The sequence below is a fragment of the Epinephelus lanceolatus genome, chromosome 1 (genome assembly GCF_041903045.1).
Source record: "Epinephelus lanceolatus isolate andai-2023 chromosome 1, ASM4190304v1, whole genome shotgun sequence".
Taxonomy (NCBI): domain Eukaryota; kingdom Metazoa; phylum Chordata; class Actinopteri; order Perciformes; family Serranidae; genus Epinephelus; species Epinephelus lanceolatus.
In genome coordinates this window covers 48,881,716-48,906,689 of record NC_135734.1, presented here as the reverse complement: position 1 = coordinate 48,906,689, position 24,974 = coordinate 48,881,716, and the positions used below count along the sequence as shown (strand labels likewise).

At 40.3% G+C, this 24,974-nt stretch overlaps 1 protein-coding gene across 1 annotated transcript in view; it reads right to left on the bottom strand.

Moving 5' to 3' along the window:
- Positions 1-9,410: 9,410 nt before the first annotated feature.
- The window catches only part of LOC117256681 (serine/threonine-protein kinase 4-like), a 47,187-nt gene continuing 31,623 nt past the window's right edge, over positions 9,411-24,974 (bottom strand). Inside the window, exons 10-11 of the mRNA XM_033626251.2 lie at positions 21,378-21,526; positions 9,411-10,250 (exon numbers count right to left, since the gene is read on the bottom strand). Of these exons, the coding sequence (XP_033482142.1) occupies positions 10,092-10,250; positions 21,378-21,526 (308 nt within the window). The 3' untranslated portion in view covers positions 9,411-10,091. The remainder of the gene's footprint in view (positions 10,251-21,377; positions 21,527-24,974) is intronic.

Sequence of the window (24,974 nt, the reverse complement as noted above, 5' to 3'; positions counted from 1 at the left end):
CTAACATGCTGATGTTAAAGGTTCTGTATATGACTTTCAGAGCTTTAATACAGCAGCCATAGAGTCAACACTGGGGGGACCAAAATCTGCCAGAAGGTTGGGGTGTCTCTACCCCAGAAAAAAATTAAAAATATTTTCCTACTAAGGGGAGAGCAGGGATGAAAGTATCAGGGGGACGGTTGAAACACAGACCTTTAGTCTTGTAATTCAAGTTAAGAACTTACCAGATAGTCCACAGGAGGAACATCCTACGACTGAGTCTGCAGCCAAAAATCAGCACCATCTGATCAGTTTCGCCAACGACTTTTCAGTCATGAAGTAAAAAGTGTTTTCCATTTTTAAGGTAATGTTTATTTGTTGAAGACTGTAAGTGTATATCATCTACTCGACCTATTTGTGAGCTAAAGCCCGTCGTGACGAGACGAGTTGAAATAAGCAACTACTTGCAATGTACCGTTCTGCAACGTTCTAAAAACCTGCCGGTTCCCACCAATGCAACTAGATAAGACAGTGTATCATCTCTAGTCAACAACTCTCTGGAGGGGGGATAAGCACATACAGCGAGCAGCAGCAGCAACCTACCGTCTGACACCAACACACCGTGAGGACGGAAACAGAGGGCTCGTCAATAAGCCAATTAGATGATGAATCTAGGGGTGGGCCAACAAAATGTGGTTTTGATCCGATAACAAGTAATAGAGAGCCAGAATCGCTGATACGATACAATGTGTTACGATACGATAGGGTACTTTACGGTACGTTACGATACGATTAGGGCTGCCACGATTAGTCGTCTAATCGATGACTAATCGACTACTAAAATAATCGGTAACTATTTTAGTAGTCGACTAATCGGTTTGAGACATTTTTCATAGAAAATTACTATAAAAGTACCCTAAATACTCTTACTGCAGCTTCTTACGTTCAGATATTGGCAGCTTTACACACTCTCCCGTGACGGTGAACTAAAACCCTTTGGCGTGAGTATGAAACAAGACATTAGATGACATAATTTTGGGGTTTGGGAGAGACAGGCCGACATTTTTCAACATTTTAACACATTTTTCGATGAAATGATTAGTTGACTAATCGAAGAAATAATCAATGAAAATAATAGTTAGTGGCAGCCCTAGATACGATATGATACGTTACAATATGATACGCTACAATACCTTACGATACAATACGATGGGTTATGATACGATATGATACGTTACAATATGATATGCTACGATACGATGCAATACTTTTTATTATTAAATTGGCAATTTTTCCATGTAGGAGAAAGCAGTGTGTCATGTTTTGTGTGGTGAATAATTAATCTGCCGAAGTAACAGTTTGTGATCACCAGTTACAGTTTAAACATGTAACATTAGCCAGTGCTTAAGATCTGATTTACCTAAAATATTGATTTCACTGGATATTCTTTGCCTGAGTCTCTCTGAACCGACTCTGCCAGTGAACTCTGTCTCTGTGTCAGAGGTCTGGATGTCTGAGGTGTTTTCCTCCTCCTCCCTTTCTTTCAGTTGTAGCTCCAAGTTCTTTCTCGTGTTTGTTTTTTTCTCTTTCATTAATCCATCACTGCTGTTATGTGTCGGATTAAACTAGTCAGGCTTGGACATATTTCGACGCACATGGTTCCAGTCATAGAAAAACCGAGGGTCTGCATCGGTGCCCAGCAGTAAACAGGTGCGCTGGGAGGTGAGCTTGCCATCCTCTCACTGCCGACATCGGGTGGAAGTGAAACTATGAAGATGCTGCTGTGTCTGAAGTTGTGAAATACAAATAGGTGCAACGTAGAAGAGAGAACCTTATCCTATGGTTTTTTTTTTTGTTGCTTTTTGTTTTGGTATCGATCCTACTGGAGCTAGGCTCAATCTTCAAAATGAGAATGTTCAAGAATCTTTGGTCTGAACTGGTCTAAAGAATCAGTGAAGGTTTCATTATCATGCGAGCTTATCTTTGGTCAGGGTAACATTAAAGTTGACGGACACGGGGAGGGATGACAGTCACATGGTGTTGTTGGTGAGTTTGCTTAGACTACTTATTTTTAATGAAAAAGAGAGGAAGCTGCATGATTTGAGTGCATGTGATGGGTAAAGTTTTCATCTTATTACAACCCAGTGTTATTCAGGACAAAAACAGGTGCTGATACGCTACGATGACTTTGACGCATTGGACCAATTTCCATTAAACATTAAACATGGACTGGTTTCAGTTTTGTCTGAAAGATGCATCAGTACAGAAACCCTTTAAACGTGGCGTTGAGCCACAGAGTTCATTTACAGGATGACATTGTGAAACGTCCGCTGTGTTTACAGGATAATGAATCACACCTGTTACTCTGTCACTCAATATCAGCCAAAGTCCCCAAACTGTGGACACTGTATAAAAGCTGCTGTGCTGACTGAGCATCAACAAACTTCCTGAAGTCACAGAGGGAACCGTCTCAACAGGATGAACGTCATTAAGATGGTGCTGTAGCTCAGCTTGTGTTTCACTTAATGGATGTTCCTATCTGAGAGCACTGAAGACGAGGATGAAGATGAAGCTAACAAAGTTTTAAGCTCCGTCAGGACGAGTTATCGGAAACAATGAGAAGAAGAACAAAGATACCAGTGAAGAAGAAGAACTGGAGGACTGGAAGACTGGAGGAGGTCAAATCTGCTCACAGCCCCAAAAATGTTTGTTCTGGCTGTCTGGGTGTTTTTCTCCAAACAGGAAGTTTTCCATGCCAGGTGTGTGTGTGTGTGTGTGTGTGTGTGTGTGATATCTGATCACTCGTATTGATCCAGCCAACCAGAAGTTTTATGACCTGGTGATGTATCATGGCAACTTATTTTGAACAGCGCAGTAACAATGTGTTTATTGCTCCTTCACACACCTTCATAAATGACTGCCTTCTCATAATTAAACGTTCACAGAGCAGGAAACACTGATGACTTTAAACTTCTTAGTGTCACTTCAGTTAAGGAGGCTCTCAGGGGTCATGAATTATGTCTCATTATGTTCTCATTATACCTAATTAACTTTACAATGAATCTTATTGTCTTTGTTTAAAATTAAGCACTCATTCTAGATCCCACCCACACACACACACACACACACACACACTGCCGTCTCAGTGAAGGAGAGACAGATCAGATTTGTGGCTTCAGCTGATTAAAAATTCATCTCTGCTATTTTGGCAGACGACGTTGTGGAGAAAGGAGAAAAAGGGAACAAAAGTTTGATTTGATGGATCTGATGAGACAAGAGAGGAAGAGAGGACGCTTTTAGAAAGTCTAAACAACACTGAGCTTTGTGCTCGACTCAAAACTGATAGAGGATGAAGAGTCATCATTTTTCAAATCATTTACAGGAATAAATGAGAAAACATTGACTTTAAATACATGGTTTCGTATTTGAAGAAGTCTGAATAATCTCCTAAAACAGCTGCTCACTGGAGCTTTTCTAAAAAGGAGAAAATGGTGCATTTGTTGGGGACTATTTTCAGTGGTGGATTAATTCACAATTAATTCACATTCACATATTTGTGTTAGCAGGACGGTGTATGTGGGACTGAGTTAAAATAATGTCACCCAGCGACACAGAGAGCCTCTTTACGCCTGGTATTAACATGTATTTCAGTGATCTGAACACAAGTGGAGGGCTGAGACACATCATCGTTCACACGTGTGTCATCTTGTGTCTGCAGCTGACCACTTGTGCTCAGGATTCATCACCACCTACATCACTCATGTTGGGAGGTCAAAGGGCCCCGTGCACAGACAAATGTCCACACTCTCCCTAGCTGCTCGACTGATTCTTCGGGGTATCTGCGACAAAAGAAAATGTATTTCTTTAAGATCAAACTGCACATTTTCGAGTGGCCTTTTATTGTGCCCATCCCAAGACACACCTGTGCAGTAATGACGCTGTTTAATCAGCATCTTAATATGCCACACCTGTCAGGTGGAGGGATTATCTTGGCTCACTAACACGGACAAATATGTGACCAGAATTTGAGAGCAACAAACTATTGAGAGCATAAAAAGTCTTAGATCTGTAACTTAAACCTGTAAAAATTTAGAACAAAAACAAACGTGTTGCGTTTAAATTTCAGTTCAGTGTAGAACATTTACTCAAACACTTTATAAATCTGAAGGACCTGAACTGAGTTTTTCCAGTTTGAGTTTTTGAGTTATGCTACTTCATATTTCTACTCCATAATATTTCAGAGCAAAATATTGTACTTTTTACTGCACAACATTTTTCTGACTTTAGTTGCTTTACAAATAAGGATTTGGTTACAGTAATACAATGATATAATATATAGATATAATGATATAGAATATCTCACAGAATAATCCTTACAGGAGCTGTTTCTTGCATTTTACTTTTTATATCCAATAATTTTGCTACAAATGCACACTTTGACATCCAAAAGAGTATTTTTACAGTGTGGCATTTCTGCTCTTACTTAAAGGTTCAGTGTGTAAAATTTAGGAGAACACACAACACTAAATCCCCCTAAATCTTTCACACTTAACCTTCAAGAACAATATCTGAATATGTCCCCATCTCTTGTTTTATAGAGACAGCTTAAAAAAACAAAAGATAGCCTGATTGTAGAAATACTAAATACAGATTATCATCAAACTCTTCTTCAAATCGAAATGACTTCTGAAACATTTCTTAAAAGTTGTGTGTAAAAACAAAAACAAGTGCTTTAACTTTCTTTTAGTTTTAATTATTTTCTTTATTAGACAAGCAAACAAAATAAAACACAAACCAAACATCAGTGATCTAAAACATATGCATGACTTCCACTGCATACTTTAAGGCAAAATATAAACTTCAGAAACTTTTTCAGGCGTCAAACAGGAAGTGTGCAAAACACGAGAAGACGAGTTAACAGCAGATCTTTACATGCCTGGAAAATAAAGAAACGTCTTGCACGCAGAGGCAGAGAAACAGGACAGTGAAAACCTTTTCACTCTGAATCACCTAATGACGAACATGAAGCTGCACTGAAGCTGAAACTCCTCTTTCCTTTGTTTGGTTCATTTATTTGTTCACTTTTCCAGGCGTCACAGTTTTATATAGAAGCCAATGCTGGTTTGTATTTGAACATTTTATGGTTACACTGTGTTCCTGCTCAGAACTCATGTACTATCAAAGATCTGAAAGTACCTGCAGGTGTGACCAGAAAAAGGAAACAGTGACATTAGAGCTGCTGAAGATAAACTATGAAAAAGAATAAATTAAACAGTTGAGAAGTCTGAACAGTGGTAACACTCGAGAAAAGATGAATCCAAACAGGATGTTTCAGCAGGATTTAGACCTTTTATCTGATTCACTCGTTAAATAAATTAGAGCCTCATCAAATGTTTGTGCGACTGAAACATCCTGCACCAAGAACAAGAACCTGGAATTATCACATTTTAATATAAACCAAATATTATTTTAAGTTTTCACTGTGCAGACGTACGTAAATAATTGTTTTTGTTTTCTTTTTTTAGTAAGAATCAGTCATAATTTTTGTTCTTGTGTCCCAGTGTTCCCTTCAGTCTAAACAAACCTGCAAATACCTGCAGTGGTTTGTTTTCTATGAAATAGTTTAGACAATCACAGAAAGCATTTAACAGTTAGATAAAAGAAGGCAGAAAAAAAATACAAATAGTGGTTCATGTTCAAGAGACCCAAAATCAAACACACATATTTTTCCTCTTACCTGTGGTGCTATTGATTGGTCTAGATTGTTTTGTGAGTTACAGAGTGTTGGAGATATCGGCTGTTGAGATGTCTGCTTTCTCTCCGTTATAAAGGAACGAGATGGGACTCGGCTTGAGATGCTCAAAGCACTTTTTTTCTTTCCAGAAATCATGACATGGTTACTCAAGATAATCCACAGACCTTGTTGTGAACAGTTTGATGTAGGAACTATTTTCTGTCTATGGGACTACACCTGCCAACTGTAACTGCTAGCTCACCTAGCACCACTGAGCTGGCTCACGTGACAGCTCAGTCGAAAAGGACGGTATCAATGTTTTCACCTCGCACTGTCATGAGTACGAGCCTCTTGACCATGAAGAGAACCAGGATTACGGAGCTAGAAAAGCAACTATAAGCTTTGGCATCAAAAATAAAATTCAGCACTGAAAAGGAAACACTAGCACAACAAAATCCACTGAAAAATAAAAGACAAGCATTAAAAATCATTTTTATTTTGATATTTTTCACATTATCATGTGCTTTTCAATGACAATCTTCTGATTTCTCTTCACGTCACTCTTCTGTCACTGTTTTGTCACTGAAAAAATGACATTTAGAAAAAGACTGTCACTAAAAAATACACCAGGATGCCAAAAAATTACAAAAATAAATTTTAATGTTTGTGTTTTATTTTTCAGTGTTTTTTTTTTTTTTTTCAGTGTAGATGTTTCTTTTTTTTAATGCCAAATTTTCTTTTCAATACCAAAATTTATTGTTGCTGTTCTTACTCCATAACGGTGATAAGGTTGTCGGATGTGGTTCAGTTGAAAGAAAACAGTTCCTACATGAAACTGCTCACAACAAGGTCTGTGGATTATCTTGAGTAACTGGATCATGATTTCTTTATAAAACATTGATGTTAAGTTTTTCAAATGTATTTTTTTTGGGGGCACTTTGAGCACTACAAGCTGAGTGTCATCTAGTTCTGTAATACTGAAGAGAAGTCAGACATCTCTGCGGTTGATATCTCCAACACTCAGTAACTCACACAAAAACAATCTAGATTCATATCTAGATTCACATATAGCGCTACAGGTGACAAGGAAAGTATGCGTATTTGATTTTGGGGTGAACTGTCCCTTTAGAACTGATTCCCAAACATCAGAACAGTTTAATGTCTGTTCGATATCCAGTGATTACGACTTTATTTCTGATGCATCACATTTTTTCCAGCAGTGTGACAGCACCAAACAGCATCTTACTTTAAAACAATCAAGCTGCATTATTTTTTTATATTTTCCCTTTTTTTCCACCCCAACGTGTCATACATGAGATCACTGTTCAGAAAAATAACAGCAGAACATCCAAAATAAGGCAGACAACAAAAAAATCCCTTTTGTTTTGCTTGTAACACAGAAGAGAAAATGAAAAATGAATTGTGCTCATGAGCCGTTTGCGTACAGAGAAACACGAGACTCCTGCACACAAAGATTAAAGTCTGGAGGTTTAAACAGCATTTTGCTTTCAGCTGAAGCCCCAAAACATCAGACGCTCATTTGAACTCGTTGATAACTGCTTAATATTTAAATATAACTTAATGACAGGCGTCTTGTTTTGAGGCTTAAAACCTTCAACTGTTCAAATGTAATCACAATATACAAATACAGCCTAGTGGTGCTCATATATACACAGACTCTTTGTGTGAAGGATCTCTAAACTATCTACAGTCATTTCTCGTCATTATTTTTACACCCCTGAGGAGCTTTATGACCTGAGAAGCTGGTTTTCATTTCTGTGATCAAAACTACAACTCGTCTTCTATCTGAACTTGACATCACTAAACCTACGTAGAAAAATATAAATGTTTTTGTGCTGGATGTAGAAAAATGAGCGGCGGACTTGCTCTGAGGAATGTCAGAAGTGAAGGTGAATCAGACCTGGGTCGACGCCAGCTTCAGTCGCTGCTGCTCCCTGATACTTTTTTTGGGGGGGGGCAAACTCGTCCAGTGCCAAATCAAACTAATAAATCCAAGAAATAAAAGCTTTGTTGAATCGATTCCATAAATCTGTCAACCCAGGTCTTTGTTTTTAGCTTACTGAGGAGGAAAAATAGATGATGGACACAAAAATAAAAACTTAAACACTAAGGACACTGGAGGTCAAACATAATCAAGTTTCCATCTGATTAAATTCCCTTTAAGTTTCATAACTTTTCAACTATTAGAAAGTTAAAACTCCAGCTTGAGACGAATACGTGACATATTCAAATGCAGGTGTGTCTGTTCTGACAGTCGTTACCAGACTGTTTTGGCTCATGATAAATGAAACAACTATAAGCTGATGACCAAGGCAACCAAAGAGTGAAAATGCGGAGACTTGAAGAGGTAACAGTATCCAGTTATTTAGAAAATAAACTAAAGATTAGAGGAATGTGTAAAAAATAAAGGTAAAACTTCGCTTTAATGGTTTCATAGATGGTTTATAGCACACTATAATGAAGCTGTATACGTAAGTGATTATTAATGTGTCAAACACTGTGGGCCCTTTTACAGTGCCTGGTCAAGGCTGCCTCACCCTGGTGTATATAAGGTACAATCGCAGCGGTCACGGGGAGACAGAGTGGTCCCTTCCCTTAAGCCAGAACGTGTGCGACCTGCCATGAGAGATGTTAAAAGGTAGCTATTAGCAGTTAGCGGCTAACTCAAAGAACAATGGCCGTAAATGTCCCCAGATTGGGAAACAATGAGATTCAGGAGCTCCTTACCCTCCGAGCAGAGGACGGGATCAGCTGCCATATAACAGAGACAGTAAATTATTGAACCGCGGCCATGTTTTTGTGTGCTGTTGCCATTGCAACCGTTGTAGCAGGCTAATTTCCGTACAAACAAACCGACTGGCGGCAAGTCACGAACTCACTGAGATGAGGTTTTGCAGTAACGTCCAAACCAGCAGTGGAGTTGAGGACTGGAGAGGTGTCTTTGTGCTTTGTCTCTGCTGCCTCGCTGCACTGGAACTGAGGATTGCTGGACTTAACTGGTTGTATTTCTACTGGGAAATAATCAAATTCTATTCATTAGTATGTCCAAGTAGAGAGTGTGACCGCTTCATGGCCCCACTGATGCGTGAGGTCATAACAACTAACAGCAGTGGCCATTTTCTTTTGAATTTAGTAAAATGACCACGACAAACAGTTCATTGTCCATTCTGCTCTCATTCTATTTCTATGGTTTTAATCTTCATCAGCTGCCTGAGAAAAATAAACATTGTTTGGAAATCCATCATCACTGAGTATTAAGTGTAACTTCTGACTCAGATGATGTTTACATTAGCTGAGACCAGCCTATATCAGAAAAGCACATTTTTTCTTGTGTCTTCACTCAATTATTTCTGCTGTTTGGAGGAAAATTTAAATTTCACTTCCTTTGTAGGCAACAGAAGACAAGAGCAGTGGTCTAATAACTATTTTGAGACGTATCTGCAGAACTAAAACATGATAAATAATGACAAATGACTGACAGTATATTCAACGCTGTGTGTAAAAAGTAAAACCCTTGGAGCATGTACCGAATTACAGAATTTAGTTTTCATAATCAAGTTTGAAAGAGAAAGAGTTTAAAGTTTAAACTGAGAAACCTCCTGGATGTTTAGCATCTTCACAGGTTAAATGATGGAGGTGTTTTCCTGTGTTTTCCTGGCTGACAGTAATCACAGGGTTTGTTTTCATTTTTCGCTTTTCAAATAGTTTTGGACGGGAATTTGAAACTCTGACTTTTTACAATAGTGGTTGTCAGTACCTAGAACCTCAATAGCTTTTGTGCATTTTACAAACTTTTCCAGACAAGTGAACGATTCAGTTCTAGACTACAGATTTGTCGAAACTCTCTCAATCCAGAGTAGGAACACTTAAGAGTCCAGCAGCAACAGTGACAGGAAACACGAGTACCGAAGACGAGCAGTCAGCAGTTTAAATGATATTGTACCATTAGGTAAAACAAACTTAAAGAGATCTGGTTTTAACAATCGTCTCTGCAGTTTGAGACGACTGTGTAACATGCCTGAAATAAACAGAAAGAAACTCACAGGTTCAGATGAGCTGCTGATGGCGCCAAAATTAAACTTTGTCATTTCCTCAACTGTTAATTCAGAGACACAAAAATGTCCTTGAAGACTCTCAAACGGGCAGAAAAAGAGAACGTGGGTCTTAAATCAAATGAATGTCATTAATATTCTGTCAATCAGCTCTTTGGAAGGTCTTCTTCTTCAGCAGTCATCATCATCATCAGAAGTCTTCGTGCAGTTTTCAAAATGTCTTCGTGACATTTCACCAAACTGCTGCAGAGAACATAAAGAGATAAAACATCCAGTTGTTGCCGTGACAACTCGGCAGTTCCTTCTCAGAAGTTCTGCTGCCGTCGTTTTTTGGCCTCGATGGCGTCGAGGATGGGCTGCCTTTTGGTCTGGTAGCGCTGACGGATCTCCTCGATCTCCTGCTCCATCTGAGGGTCCAGAGAGGCCAGACGTAGCCGCAGCTCCTCCACCGTCCACGAACTCACCTACAAACACACAGCGAACAGCTTTATTCTCATCTGCCATTATACTGTATATTATTAACACGCACAGACTACTGTACTCTGAGCATTTACTATCACTTTTAACACTGCCAGAGCATGACTACGATTATTCAATTCATCTATCAGCTGATCAACAGAACATCAGAAGGCCACTATTTTGATATTCAACTGATCAATAAACACAACAATACTTATTCCAGATTCTCAAATATGAAGATTTGCACCTTTTCTTTCTCTCGTGATAATAAAATGGATATTTAGGTATTTTAAAAGTTGGTCAAACAACACAAGACATTTTAAAGACATCAACCTGGGTTTAAGAAAAACTGTAAACAGGTGAGTTTCAGTATTTACAGACATTTATAGACTAAACAAATAATGGTTAATTAAAGGTGGCAGATTACTTTTTTTTTATTTAGAGGATAAATGTTTAATTGGTTCATGTCGAAAATGCTATGAGATGTGTGGTCACTAAATCCCTCAGCCTGAGACTCATAGCCAACCAACCATCAGCCGTTACGCCTCCAGCCGGCAGCCAATAATCTTTGATTTTCAGAGGTTACACAAACATCATGGTCAAGTAGGACTGGGCGATAAAACAACCTCAATAGGGATTTGCAATTAATTCTGTGTCTATAACGATGATAAACTTGGGACATTTTTACTCGTTATGAATTGATCTAACAGTCGATCATAAAGTTGAAATAAACGCAACAACAGCCAGTCAGTCTGCCGCCTCTTTCTCTGCCTCTGCCATGGATGAGTTAAGCGACATGGATACAGCATTTTAGGCGAGGCCTTGTTCATTCCTATGAAAGTTGCTCAGTTATGCATAAAGCCAAAGTTGCTCTATTTCTGTGGTCTGAAATTACCTGGATCATCTGTATTATTTGCCCCATAGAACAAGTGCACTAGAGACTTATGACAGCTGAGTACAGCCAAGCAGCGAAATTCCATTTTAGAACTCTGCTAACTTGAATGGGGATAAAATGATTTAATCTTGCAGCTCTTTTAGACTTATGAAATGTTCGGACCAAATGGATTAAATCCCGGTAGTAAAAGAGGTCATTTTGCAGGGCTCTTGACACTCAAAAAATGTATAAGTGTCTCCTTCCCAATGTAAGTCCATGGAAAAACTCTTTTTGGGCCCCGTGGCATAATCTAACAGTTTAATTCCAATTTTGGCCAATGAAAAAACAGTCTTTAGGATAGATTTTACTGGAGTCAGCAATGACAGTGATCATTATCCGTAGGTGCAACAAAAGGGAGACAGTATGATCAATTTGTCAAACGCATGTTGAACAAGCAGAACACAAACTTGCAGAAATGTGGCGTCTTCAGGCTGATTTGCCCGCAGCAGCATGCTGGCTCCACTTAATACACACTCGATTTGTTTTGGGTATAGAGTTCGTTATGGTAAAGTGCTGAAACTGGCTGTTGTCCAAACAAACAAACAAACAAAAAAAGGAAAAAAAAATATGTTTAGTTATAGTTTAGTTATCTCAAAAGCAATGCCGAAGAAAAATGCCGTCAAAAATGCCGTCATTTGGTGCCAGCCAAGGTGAAAAACACAACAAATGGAGAGTTACAGATGTAACTAAGGTTCTGTGAATTCTGGATGATGGCCAGTTCAATCACCTGAAAAGGTGCCATCCCAGCGACCACACGCCATTACTTCGATATGTTTCAAGGCAAGCCAACTTGTATTGTTTTGATTAGCGTGTTTTCAAGGTTCAGTGTTCATTTTAAGATTTTAAGATTTTCTTATTTTATCACAAACCAAGTCGTAGTAGTGTAAACCAAGTCATGTTTGCACCGTTAATCTTAATGTTATTCTATATCATGTACAATAAACAATGCTTTAAATTTTTATTAGTGAACCCTTTGTTTTCTTCAGGCTTCAGTCATTATCAGATTACTCCTCAAACCGGCAGCACTATCAAATTACATATCCTGATAAATATTGGCATCGATCATTATGGAGAAAAGATCGTCAGCCCAACCCTACTATGACCCTTCTTTCATCTACGACTATCGACTCAGCACCTGCCCTCCCACGGTGAGCTGTGTGTGTCTTTGGTTTGATTTTTTAGCCCAACCCTAGTACACATATAACTGACCTCAGACCTGGATATGAAGCTAGTTATCTTCACTGCAATGACTTTTCTTCCTTGGTGTTAGGATCTTGTGCAGCTGGAGAGTTTGATGACTTTGAGCCCAAAGATCAATCAGTCGTGAGTCCATTAATGGACACTTAGGAAAATCTTTACCACAACCTAAAAATATCTCAAGCATGACATGAAAATCAAGGTGTCTGATAAGTGAATCTATTTCCGTAGCTTTTACATCTATTGACATTTATTCAATCTCTCCCCCTCTCTGCTGTAGGCCTCAGTTAGGGACCCGATGCCTGCTTTAGCTTCGTCCCGGGGGGATCCCCCCTCTCAGCTTTTACCAGCAGCACTTCGCTCTCCAGCTATTTATTACCCACAATCAATGGAGCTAAAATAACACTGGCGTCCACTGGAGACATGAGAGAGAGGGGAAGGTCCTACTACTGGACGACACCAGGGTCAACGTAAAACACACACATAAATCAATTCTAAACCTCTAAATGTTTTAAACCTGGAGGCAACTTTCACTTTAAATCTTAATTTATGATGCTCTGTGATCAATTTAGCTTATTGTTTACAGGAATACTCCACGCACATAACATCAAAATATAAATTATGTATAAACACTTTTGAAAATAAATGTAGATCAGCAGGAGAGAAGTGGATTATGGCTGTAGTTAACAATTATTTATACCAATGATTAATTAATCTGCTAATGATTTTCCCAATTAATTGTTCGGTCAATTAAAAACAAATACACTCTCACACTTGTAGTGTGAGAGTGTATTTGGAAACATTTTAAAATTCAATTGACAGAATATTAAACTGAAGCTTTTCTAATTTCATTTATCATTTAGGTCATTTTAAAGAAAAAACAGGAAAATTCTTAGGGTGGTGAACTGTTCTCAGGAATTGTTAGTTGCAGTACTGAACATGTTTTTTCTTGGTGTGACTGCATTTAAAGCAATCACACCTGCTGTGAATCAAACCGGACTCCTATTCCTGCTATTTTCAGAGCCACCTTTCACAACTACAGGAAAGTGTTTAATACTCAAAAGACGGAGTGTTCCTTTACACAAACGTGACACATAATGTTTTTTCTGGTGGCACAAAGACAAACTCTCCAAACTGCTATTGACAGATGTTGGAGTTTGTTGAGGCTCACATCTGTTTTTAATGTTACAACTCTTCAACAAAGATATTACTAAACTTAAACACATTACCTGGTCAGGTGAGGACATTTTTCACTGCAAACCAACAAAAAGCAATGTGACACACTGTCACAGATGTGACTGCGTGCTCCGTCAACAGATGTCACGTTTAAGAAAGGTTTCCCCTTTGTACGGGTTAGGCCATCATCACGAGGAAATAAAATAAATCGCAATGATCTTCAAAACAGATATTTAGCCTTGAATGAACAGAGGGAAGAAAATGGAGGTAAAGAAGATACAAAGACATGGGAATGAATACTGATAGAGGAGTTAAAAGCATACTTTGCCGATTTTCAACAAGATCTGTGTCTCTGCTGTGAGGCAAATATCAGCAAGGTATCTCTTGAAGAACTTTGCAGCACTGAAGCTACATTTGGTTTAATGGTAACGATGATTATTTTGTGTGATATCACCAAATATCACCACAATTTGCAGAATTTCAGTTTCTTCAGCTCCTTGTTGTGGTTTCCAGCCCACAGCTTTGCTTTTAAGGTTCATTCTCACTGCTGTGTAGCTGCTGGATGTGAAAATAAACAACTGTTTGCAACCAATTTTCACCATAAAAATATGCTAATATGTCACTGATGAACTGCTGTTCACAGCTTCCTGCAAGCATCCTAATAATCTGTGACAGCAGGTGTTCAAAATGATTTTTTCTGATCTTCTCTCACATCAGTCTTCTTTTGGTGAGAAACACAAACACTTACATGACCATGTCAGGTTCTGCAAAGTGACAGAAATCAACTTGGCACATTACACATAATTTGGACAAATTTTGTCCTGTAAACGAACTGTAATTTCAGCTATCTGGAATACACAAAGGGAGAGATGAAACACTGGGAGAAAGCAAGGAAATGTACGTAATAGTAAACAAACGTCACAAATTGACGCATATTAGGGCTAAGTTATGTGTACAGCTTCAGAGTATAAATTTGCCGTTATGTTACATCATATAGACGCTATCCATGGAGGACTACTGTAACAATTTCATCATACAAAACAAAAATCTGCAACTTTTTCAAACCATTTAAGGATATTTTCTCCTAATTCCATGACTTTCCCAGGCCTTGAAAATAGGGGGCGGTGTCGGACTTCGAGGTTTTTCGGACCTAACTGTATTGCAGAGTTTTGAACAGCAGCGACCGGATCTTTGCTCTCAAACCACAAAAAAATGTGATGGCACAACAGTCTCCTTCAGTACATTATTCTGTGCTTTCTTTTGATTTTCACATTGGCTAGTCATCCTGTTTAATTTGTCTTCTGATTAAATCGGAACCGTTTAAACAAGTTGTAGGAAGCCTCTGCAAGTAATTGGTTGCTGGCAGACACTCTGTGCTGCAATAAAATGGTTAATCAGCAGTGCCGTGCACTGTAGAGCCGATGCGCTGCTGGTTCTGCCGGCCTGAATAGAATATAATGTCTATAGCCTTACTGCTGTGTACAGCCTTATAGACTGAGCTGAGTAGTGATGCGCGGGTCGACCCGTAACCCGCGGGACCCGCAAATGGACCTGTGGGTCGGGCAGCAGTTATCATCTGTTAAATCGCTCTGGAAATGATATTTTGACATTATTGGCTATTACTGTCATGGCATCTGAAGGTACTGATGGGTTGAGCACGTGACAGTCTGCGGCCATTTTCAAAACACATTTGTGTCACGCACACGCAAGTAAATAAAAAAACGAATATTCGAAAATCCGAATATTTGGGTACAGCCCTAATTCTTAGAGCTTTGGAAAAGCCCCCATATCTCATCAACCAAACTCAAAATGTCTCAACAGTCTAAAAATCCTCCTTCTTACGGTGTAAAAATGTTGGTCTCATACATTATTTATTTTAAAGACATCAGATCGCTCATATCCATTCAACCAAAACTTAAACCAGCGTGGCCTCTAATGCACCTTCTGTTACACACAATATGAAAACCAGCAGTGAACTGGGTGTTACTGATGAACTGCTAACCTCTGTCAGGAAACCAGACACATGTCTCTTAACTATTAAACTTGGATAGAACATGTGACTGGTGACGGGCTCATTAACCTGCAGACTGGGATTTAACCTTCTGTCAGGATCAGTTAGATAAGAATACGATCTGTTTGAGGCAACAGGAAGGATAAAGAAAAGGAAGGATGGATAGAAGGACTGGGAGGGCATGTGAGACGGAATAAAAGAAAACCAGTAAGGGAAGCATAAAAATAGAGGACCGAATAGAGCAACTGAGGGAGACTGGTTGTTCTACGTCTGCCTCTCATGAATAATATATGTTAGTGCTTTCCCGCCACTTGTTCTATGATGCATTATAACACCATTGAACTGCCATGAAGCATACGCCTCGGATAACATAGTAAATATTAGACAAGGCAGCTAAATATAAGCTTAAAATACGATACCAAACATTCCTTAATAGGAGGGTGTTGTATAACTTCATGTGGGTTTTCTACGACAGTACACTCCTAACCTCAGTGTGAGACAGAGACAGGAAAATGAAACTTAAATAGTAAAATACGAACCACAAACTGATGGAGACAACTGAGTTTCACACAAGCCAACACGCAATGTTTTTGGGTAGCTACATTAAAAAACATCTGGAAGTCAAATATAAAAATAGCACAGCAGACAGATCTAAAATTAAACACAGTCAGCGTGCAGCTGTCAACAAGCTGCCTCAAAGTATTAAAGATCCCACAAGAAATTAGCTCTTTATCCTCACATTTGCAAGTCTAATGGAACGTTAAATCCCCTCAGTGGGATTTGTGTGGCCAAGTGAAGCCTATTTGATGAAATTGTAAATGCTGCAGTGAAGCACACAGATATCCTCCGTTTTAAATTTTCTGTATGCAACATTCAGATCATTAATATAACAGAAAACCAATATTTGCTACGAAAAGATAAATTGGAGTAATGACGTCCTGAGCAGAGAATGAAGTCACACTGCCTGTATATGTGTCGTGACCCGAGCTTCTCTATGGTTTGTTGTGGTAAGTTGGTCTGGCCATGCTGGCTCATTCATTTCCACCTTTTTGCACTGTGCTCATGATACTGCAATACTGCAATACCATGCTATTGAAAAGCCACCCACAGGGGATGGCAAGCAACGGCCACTCATGCTATTTTTTCCCCCTTTTTATTAAAGGGGTGCCACAAAAGTGAGCAGCATGAAGAGCCGCTGAGCGTCTATTCTGCACTGAGCGCTGCATGTTTGCAGTTTTTTTTCCCTGGTCACCGAGAGTTGAAAAATGCTGCATCATCTCGTCACTGTCACTTTTGATCCTGCCATCCAATCACAGCAGAGGAGAGGCGGGACAAACACCACAAAGACCAACCATCACACTGCTGAACAACAACAATGGAGGAGTTTAATCTCATTATCAGTTTTTTAGGTGTTTTGTTAAATAATGAAAAACAAAACAAGAGCAGCATTCAGAGAGATGAAAAACAGGCATCTTTTTTTTTATCTTAAAAGTTTGAAATGATTAGTTGATCGATGACTTTTACTATGGCAATGATCAGTTTAGAAATGTACTTAAAATTTGCATTTTTTGTTCCAGTAACCAGTTTTCTGGAGCACCTTGGCTACAGAAAACTTTTGTTGTGTTACAATTTATTTTGTTTTACAGGAACAATTTAAGGAGATTTAGTGGTGTCTCGCTGTGAGGTTCACTGTTGAGGAGATTTTTAGCAGGAGCCGAATTATGCACATTATCCATTATCCTCTCCGAAACAAACAGACCAGGTGATTTATATATTTATTTATTCATTTTATTTAACCAGAAAAACCTCTTGGGATTAAGATTTAAACTGGAAAGAAGACTGAATAAAGCAGATTCGCATTAAAAATATTATTGTTTTCCAATGATGCTCTTCACTGAGTGGCTGCTAACTATGATGGCTGATGTGAAAATGTGAATGGCCCTATCAGGAGCCAGTGTTTGGTTTGTCCGTTCTGGGCTACTGTAGTAACATGGTGGTGCAACATGGTGATCTCTGTAGAGCAGACGATGACGCCTATGTAGATACAAATGGATCATTCTAAGGTACCAAAAACACAACAATTCTTAATTTCAGGTGATTATACACTAAAGAAAACATATTTTTTATATTGCATTTTAGCCAGTATATCCCCCTAAATCCTTCACACTGAACCTTTAAGCCTTGAAATAAAACATATTGGCTGTATGGCAGACAGTGCAGATGTAAATTAGCTTCTGCTCCATTCAGACACAACAAAAACTTTCCATTAACCCAAATCTGTGACCTCCCCAACATCACTGCGATGATCCTTTCACTGTGTGTGTGATATTTATTAAACCTGACAGTGTGTATGTGTCACAGCAACGTGCTGTACATCTATTGAAGATGATGCTGTGCGTGCGTGTGTGACAGCATGCATGTTCACAGCGAACAGTATTAAAAAACCAGGAGAAGAAGAGTGAAAATCAGGGTCATCCAACGGTTACCTGTCACTGTCTGTTAGTCTGACAACTTCAAAAGCATACGGGCACTCATCTACGTCTCAATGGGTGCATGTCACACAACACACACACACACAGTCACATCATCAACACACATGTGGAGCATCTCCACTGTGGCAAACACACCTTTGTACTTTTAAAGAAGCACACTTAGACATCGACAACACACTGATATCCATCGCACAGTTCAACATTTTACAGCATCTAAACACTACTTCACTGGTGCTAAATCCTCAACAATAACTGCGGGAAAATCTAATTATTCTTCTTTTTATTAATCGTAACTATCAGGAAACGTTTGCCTTGTTGTTTGAGAAACAAAAGGTTTATTGTTCCGATATCTCTTTCAGAAAGAAAAGGCTTCAGTGCCCTCTGAATATCTAAAGCTGAGCTGGCAGTCGGGTGGTCTGGTAAGAGAAACCACCTCATATTTAAAGGTCACATATTTAATATTTAATTCGAGCAGCAGCAGTAGCAGCAGCAGCCATTTGTCCTGCTTAAATGTCCATGAGCAAGACAAACAACCTTTGCTTCTTCACTCACTGTAATGTGTTTTCCACAGAGGCATCAGCTTAAATGTAAAGGCAGTCAGAAATGTGAGAACAAAGTCGGTCAAACAGAAAGTTCTCACCAATACTTATATTTACTGCTGCTTTGGCTACAGCTAATGGGGGTCCTAATAATTGAATAAATATCAGCAAAAAAAACCCTTTAATGTGATTTGAAGCATAGATAGTAAATCTAAATTATTTAATCTTTACAGGGCGACCAATCAGACCTGATCCAGAACAGACCCAAATACTAAGGGAACAGCCTAACATATAATTTCACAGTTCACACTTTGTGCCATGTGTGGAAAAAGACATTTTTCTGCTTCGATTATGACACAATATGATCAGAAGTCTTACGAGTTCACATGGAAGCATTTGGATTTTAGACACAGAAATAATCGAGTCCTTATTTGAACCGGTTAGACTGAACGTAATGTGGACTCATTCAGGTCTCACTTATCCTGAACTATGGATGTGACAATATTAGATTTTAACACTGTGATTACTATGTGTGAAAACACACAATACTGCATTGAATTTTCTTGAAATACTGCTGTCAGTTAAAATCTATGTTCTATTTTTGTGTATGTGCACACTATTTTAACTTTTTTTTTAAAAAAATATTGTAGAGCTTCGACCGCGTCCCGAGGGCAGAGGGGGACATTGAGTCCGAACGGGCCTTGTTCCGCTCTGCCATTGTCGAGGTGGCGGTTGTGAGCTGTGGCCACAAGGCCGCTGGGGCCAGTCGCGGCGGTAATCCCCGAACCCGCTGGTGGACACCAGAGGTGAGGGGAGCCGTCAGGCTGAAGAAGGAGGCCTACAGGGCATGGTTGGTCTGTGGGTCTCCGGAAGCAGCTGACGGGTACCGGCGGGCCAAGCGGAGCACAGCGGCGGCAGTCGTGGAGGCAAAAACTCGGGCGTGGGAGGAGTTCGGTGAGGCCATGGAGGAAGACTATCGATCGGCTCCAAAGAGGTTCTGGCAAACCGTCCGGCGCCTCAAGGGGGGAAGGTGGCAACTTGCTCACACTGTTTACAGTGGGGGCGGGGAGCTGCTGACGTCAACTGGGGACATTGTCGGGCGGTGGAAGGAATACTTTGAGGAGCTCCTCAATCCCACCAACACGTATTCCAGTGAGGAAACAGAGACGGGGGTCTCGGGGGCGGGTCGTCCAATTTCTGGGGCAGAAGTTGCTGAGGTAGTGAAACAACTCCGAGGCGGCGGAGCCCCGGGGGTGGATGAGATTCGTCCTGGATATCTCAAGGCTCTGGATGTTGTAGGGCTGTCCTGGCTGACACGCCTCTGCAACATTGCGTGGACATCGGGGGCAGTGCCTCTGGAGTGGCAGACCGGGGTGGTGGTCCCCATTTTCAAGAAAGGGGACCAGAGGGTGTGTTCCAACTACAGGGGGATCACACTCCTCAGCCTACCTGGTAAGGTCTACTCCAGGGTGCTGGAGAAGAGGGTCCGGTCGATAGTTGAACCTCAGATTGAGGAGGAGCAATGTGGTTTTCGTCCTGGACGCGGAACCATGGACCAGCTCTTTACCCTCGCCAGGGTGCTGGAGGGGGCATGGGAGTTTGCCCAACCAGTCCACATGTGTTTTGTGGATTTGGAGAAGGCTTACGACCGTGTCCCCAGGGGCATCCTGTGGGGGGTGCTCCGGGAGTATGGGGTTGGTGGCCTCTTGCTAAGGGCCATCCAGTCCCTGTACCGAAGGAGCATGAGTCTGGTTCGCGTGGCTGGCAGTAAGTCGGACCTGTTCCCGGTGAGGGTTGGACTCCGCCAGGGCTGCCCTTTGTCACCGGTTCTGTTCATAACTTTTATGGACAGAATTTCTAGGCGCAGCCGAGTGGTGGAGGGTGTCAGGTTCGGTGATGGGAGGATCTCGTCCCTGCTTTTTGCGGATGACGTGGTCCTCCTAGCTCCATCGAACAGTGACCTCCAGCTCTCGCTGGGGCGGTTCGCAGCCGATTGTGAAGCGGCTGGGATGAGAATCAGCACCTCCAAGTCTGAGGCCATGGTCCTCAGCCGGAAAAGGGTGGATTGCCCACTCCAGGTCGGGGGTGAAGTCCTGCCTCAGGTGGAGGAGTTTAAGTATCTCGGGATTTTGTTCACGAGTGAGGATAGGATGGAGCGGGAGATTGACAGGCGGATTGGGGCGGCGTCAGCAGTGATGCAGGCGCTTAACCGGTCCGTTGTGGTGAAGAGGGAGCTTAGCCAGAAAGCGAAGCATCTGATAAGGATGCCTTCTGGACGCCTCCCTTGGGAGGTGTTTCGGGCATGTCCAACCGGGAGGAGACCCCGGCGCCGCCCCAGAACACGCTGGAGGGACTACATCACCCGGCTGACCTGGGAACGCCTCGGGGTTCCCGCGGAAGAGCTGACGGAAGTGGCTGGGGAGAGGACTGTCTGGGCTTCTTTGCTGAGGCTGCTGCCCCCGCGACCCGGACCCGGATAAGCGGAGGACAACGAGTACGAGTACGAGTACGAGTATTGTTATTGTTGTCTTATTGTCACACACTTTGTGAAGCATTTTGTGACCTTGTTTAAGTAAGTGCTATACAAATAAAAAATATTATTTAATACTATTATTATTGTTATAGTAACACAATTACGGTAACAGAAAATGTTGGAGTTGTCACCAACAGAATGTCAATCTGGATAATGACATGTAGACATTTACCTCATAATGAATGCATTCACATCTCTATTGCACACACACACACACACACATACACACACGGTGCTTCTTGTAACTCACCACCTCAAGGTCTGCCTCAGTGGATGGTTTGCGGTTGTCTGCGTTGTTTACTCCTCTTCCTCCATCATTGTGACTGTTGGCCTCCTTCTCTTTCTGCTCAAAGTACTCGAGGAAGGACGGCTTGGCCGGCTGCATCGTCTCGTCTCTCCCTGTGAGACACACAATCAACATTTACCTTATGACAGATGATATCCGGGAATCTCTCTCTGTGATAATGGAGCTGAACCATCTTTGGAGCTTAAAACAAGAGTTACAACAGGACATGCTATAAACTCACAGTGGATAAAATATGAATCGGTTTATGTCTCAGACAAGTTTTAGAGTCAACACACAGGCCACTGAAGAGCGGTACACAGATGTTGTGCTGCTGTCACTGCAGGACGACGTCTGCTTGGTTGATATACTGGGTTAAATGCTTCTGGATGAGCTAATAAAAGACTGTTCAAAGATTAAAGAAATTTTGTTTTAACGGCAGGGTCGCAGCTAAAATTAAATGTTTTATTTACATAATTAACATGCACTTCCTGTCATCTCATTGTTTAGAAGCTTCCTAAGGGAAAGAATGATGTTGCATTCCTTCAACAAACAGGCACATCACAACTCAAGATAAGACAGTAGTGGACTTTTAATTTGTATTTATGTTTGCAAACAAACAATTACTAGACTAGATTTGTTTGGCTTTGTTTTAATCAGTGTCAAAAATTCTAGTTGTGTCCACTAAGATGTAATGTTGCAGTAAATATTAAACATGAGGTCCTTATCCATAGTCAGTGTAGTACCTACAGTCTGTGTCTGTTGGCACGCCCCAAGTTTGGAGAAGCAGACAGGAGTACCAACACAGAAGCAAAGCAGTTAGCAATAAAACATATTTTAGCCACTTAAAAAAACAATGTCAGTTTAAGCGTAAGCTATGTTTAGAATATTTTCAGTACTTTATCTTTCCGTCAGAGAGCCCTTTCCAACAGGGAAGCAGTTGACGGCTTCAGTTCTCCATCTAAGCTTTCGTCAAAACCAAAGCTTGCTCAACACGGGAGTTGCTGGTCTCCAAAGATTTACAGTTTTTACAGTTTTTCCTCAGTGGAGTCTGTCTTTACACAGAGCAGTAACGGATTCATTTCCGGAATCACTGTCTGATTGTAAGGTAAAGAGCGTACACTTAAACTGATACTGATTTCTTTAGGTGGCGAAAACCTGTTTTTCTGTTGCCCCTGCCCACAGCAGTAGATTGCTTAGCTTCTGTGTCGGTCCTCCAGTCTGCCTCTCCATCTGGGGGCATGATGGACGACCTCTACTGTATGTGATACACTGACTATGCATTAGCACCTCATACAACCTCTCTTAAAAAGATCTGAACTTCTAAAGGCTACATGAGGCTGCTGTAACACTAAGTCCACTTCTTTGAGAGGTTTTCCTCTCAGAATCTTATTTTCTGTTGCAAAATTAATACGAGTTTACCCTTTTTGTGTTCATGCGACTAGTGAGAACAAACACACCAAAACCCCCCTGTATGTACAATATGTCTGCTGAACGCTATGAGCTGCTAAAAATCTTAAAATGCACAGAGAGTGATAAATAACAATACGAGTAAAGACGTAGTGTTTAATTACAGAAAGCACCAAAAGTATGCAAACTTCCTTCCACCAAGAATTCTGGGTGCAAATACAAATGTCAGTAAGTGTTCAACCTCTTCAAGTGCACTTGAACCCTCGACAGTTACGTGGTACAGCACTAAAGAGAATTTCCCTTCCGGGATCAATAACATGTTGCATTATTAAAGCAGCAATAAGTACGGAACAGGATAACCATAATATATCTGCACTAATCTGATACAATTGTTGATCAATACCAGTGAGTCACTCAGCCAGGTGCTAAGATTTGAGACTTCACAAACACAGCTGCAGAAGGGAAAAGAAAAGACAACAGAGGCTTTGACATATCACTGGTCTCTGACGCATAAAGGACATAAAGAGAAAAACAAAGTTAACAGCCCGGTGTGGCTCACATCTTCATCTACAGTCTTACTAAATGCACATAATACATCCTTATTAATAATGACGACACATTCTTAAATGGTTAATGGTTATTCATAATGTCCTTTCAGCTATTTTTCAATAATCAATAACCATTAGGCTACAGTGGTACATCATTCTATTAAAGTCACAAAGGTGTTAAAACTACAGTTAGTCCAGCTTGTAACATTATCCATAATGACATTTTAATTCACTTATAATGCTTCACCTCTGTTTATAATCTATAATAATCATAAGAAAAGCATCAAACTCCCCAAAAATGAATTTTAAGAAGTGAATCAGTACATTGGGAGGTACAGACGGACAATTTGCTCTCTCTACATGTGGTTAGAAATACAGTAGTTTAACTCAAAACAATACAAATAACACAATAACTTCCAGTCACATATCTTCCTGAAATAAGAGCATTTAAAACAGAACAACATCCTAAATCATTTTCTTTTCTTTTTTTGTTAAATAGAAAGAGGATAGCTTACTGTGATAATGTGTTTGCTCTTGTCTGTGAATGATTTTTAATGTGCTGAGATGATTAATGCTGGGGGTTAAAACAAACACCAAACTGCACCAGACAAAACAACAACAACAAAGAAAGGGATGACGTTAACAGATCCATTGTGAGGGATGTCTGGAGGTAATGATTGGGAGGATATACAGTCTGTGTGTGAAAGGGACAGACGGACAGATAGATAGATATAACAATTATAAAATAGACATAAATCTGCTTCACCTGAAGACAGTCACCACACACATCTACAACTGTTGAGAATTAAATTGCACGTGCACAAGAACGTCGCAGGCTTTTTTCCATTATGATCCTCTGTACTAGTTTTTACAAGGTTCCTATTGTCAGAGACTATTTGGTCATTTCTTTGAAGCCTGCTTAAAATCTCTCACTGGTTCAATCAGTTTCAGAGATACTGGAATTTTATTTCATATAATTGCAACATATATAAAAAGGTGTTTCTGCCCATTGAACTTTTGAATCTAAAAAGAATAAAATCTGTCGGGCTGCATTTTGTCGAATAGCTGTGATTGTCTCTAAAGCAATTAAGGTAGTTTGACAACTACTTGGTGGCCTCGTTATGAATCATTTTATGTGTAAGTCTCAGTATGACTGTTTTAATATATTATGAATCCAAGCATGGGAGAGGCAACAGTTACAGAGACGATTAGCGTGTGGGGTCAGTGAGACTGTACAAAACCTTATCTGCATCTTTAGTTTTACTCCACTGAGTTTACGAGTGGAGTGAATCAGTGACTGCATCAGTGCAGTGCAGCGTCTGATTCATTACTTTAATAAGCTGCTGTGGTGTCACACAGGCTCCTGCGGTATGTACAGATCTCACTGTGTTTACATGCAGACACAATGTGTGTAAATGGTGTCTATAACAGATCACATTATTGACTTTCTATTATGGTCTAAGCTAACCCTTACACCGTTTTATGTAATAAAGATTATTCACAGGCTGATAGCAGATATCTTGCTCTTGTTAGCTTTGTTTTAGTTTGACATTAAAGTCCTCTTTTTACCAACTGGGCAGTGAAACCAGAAAGGAAATTAGAGCTG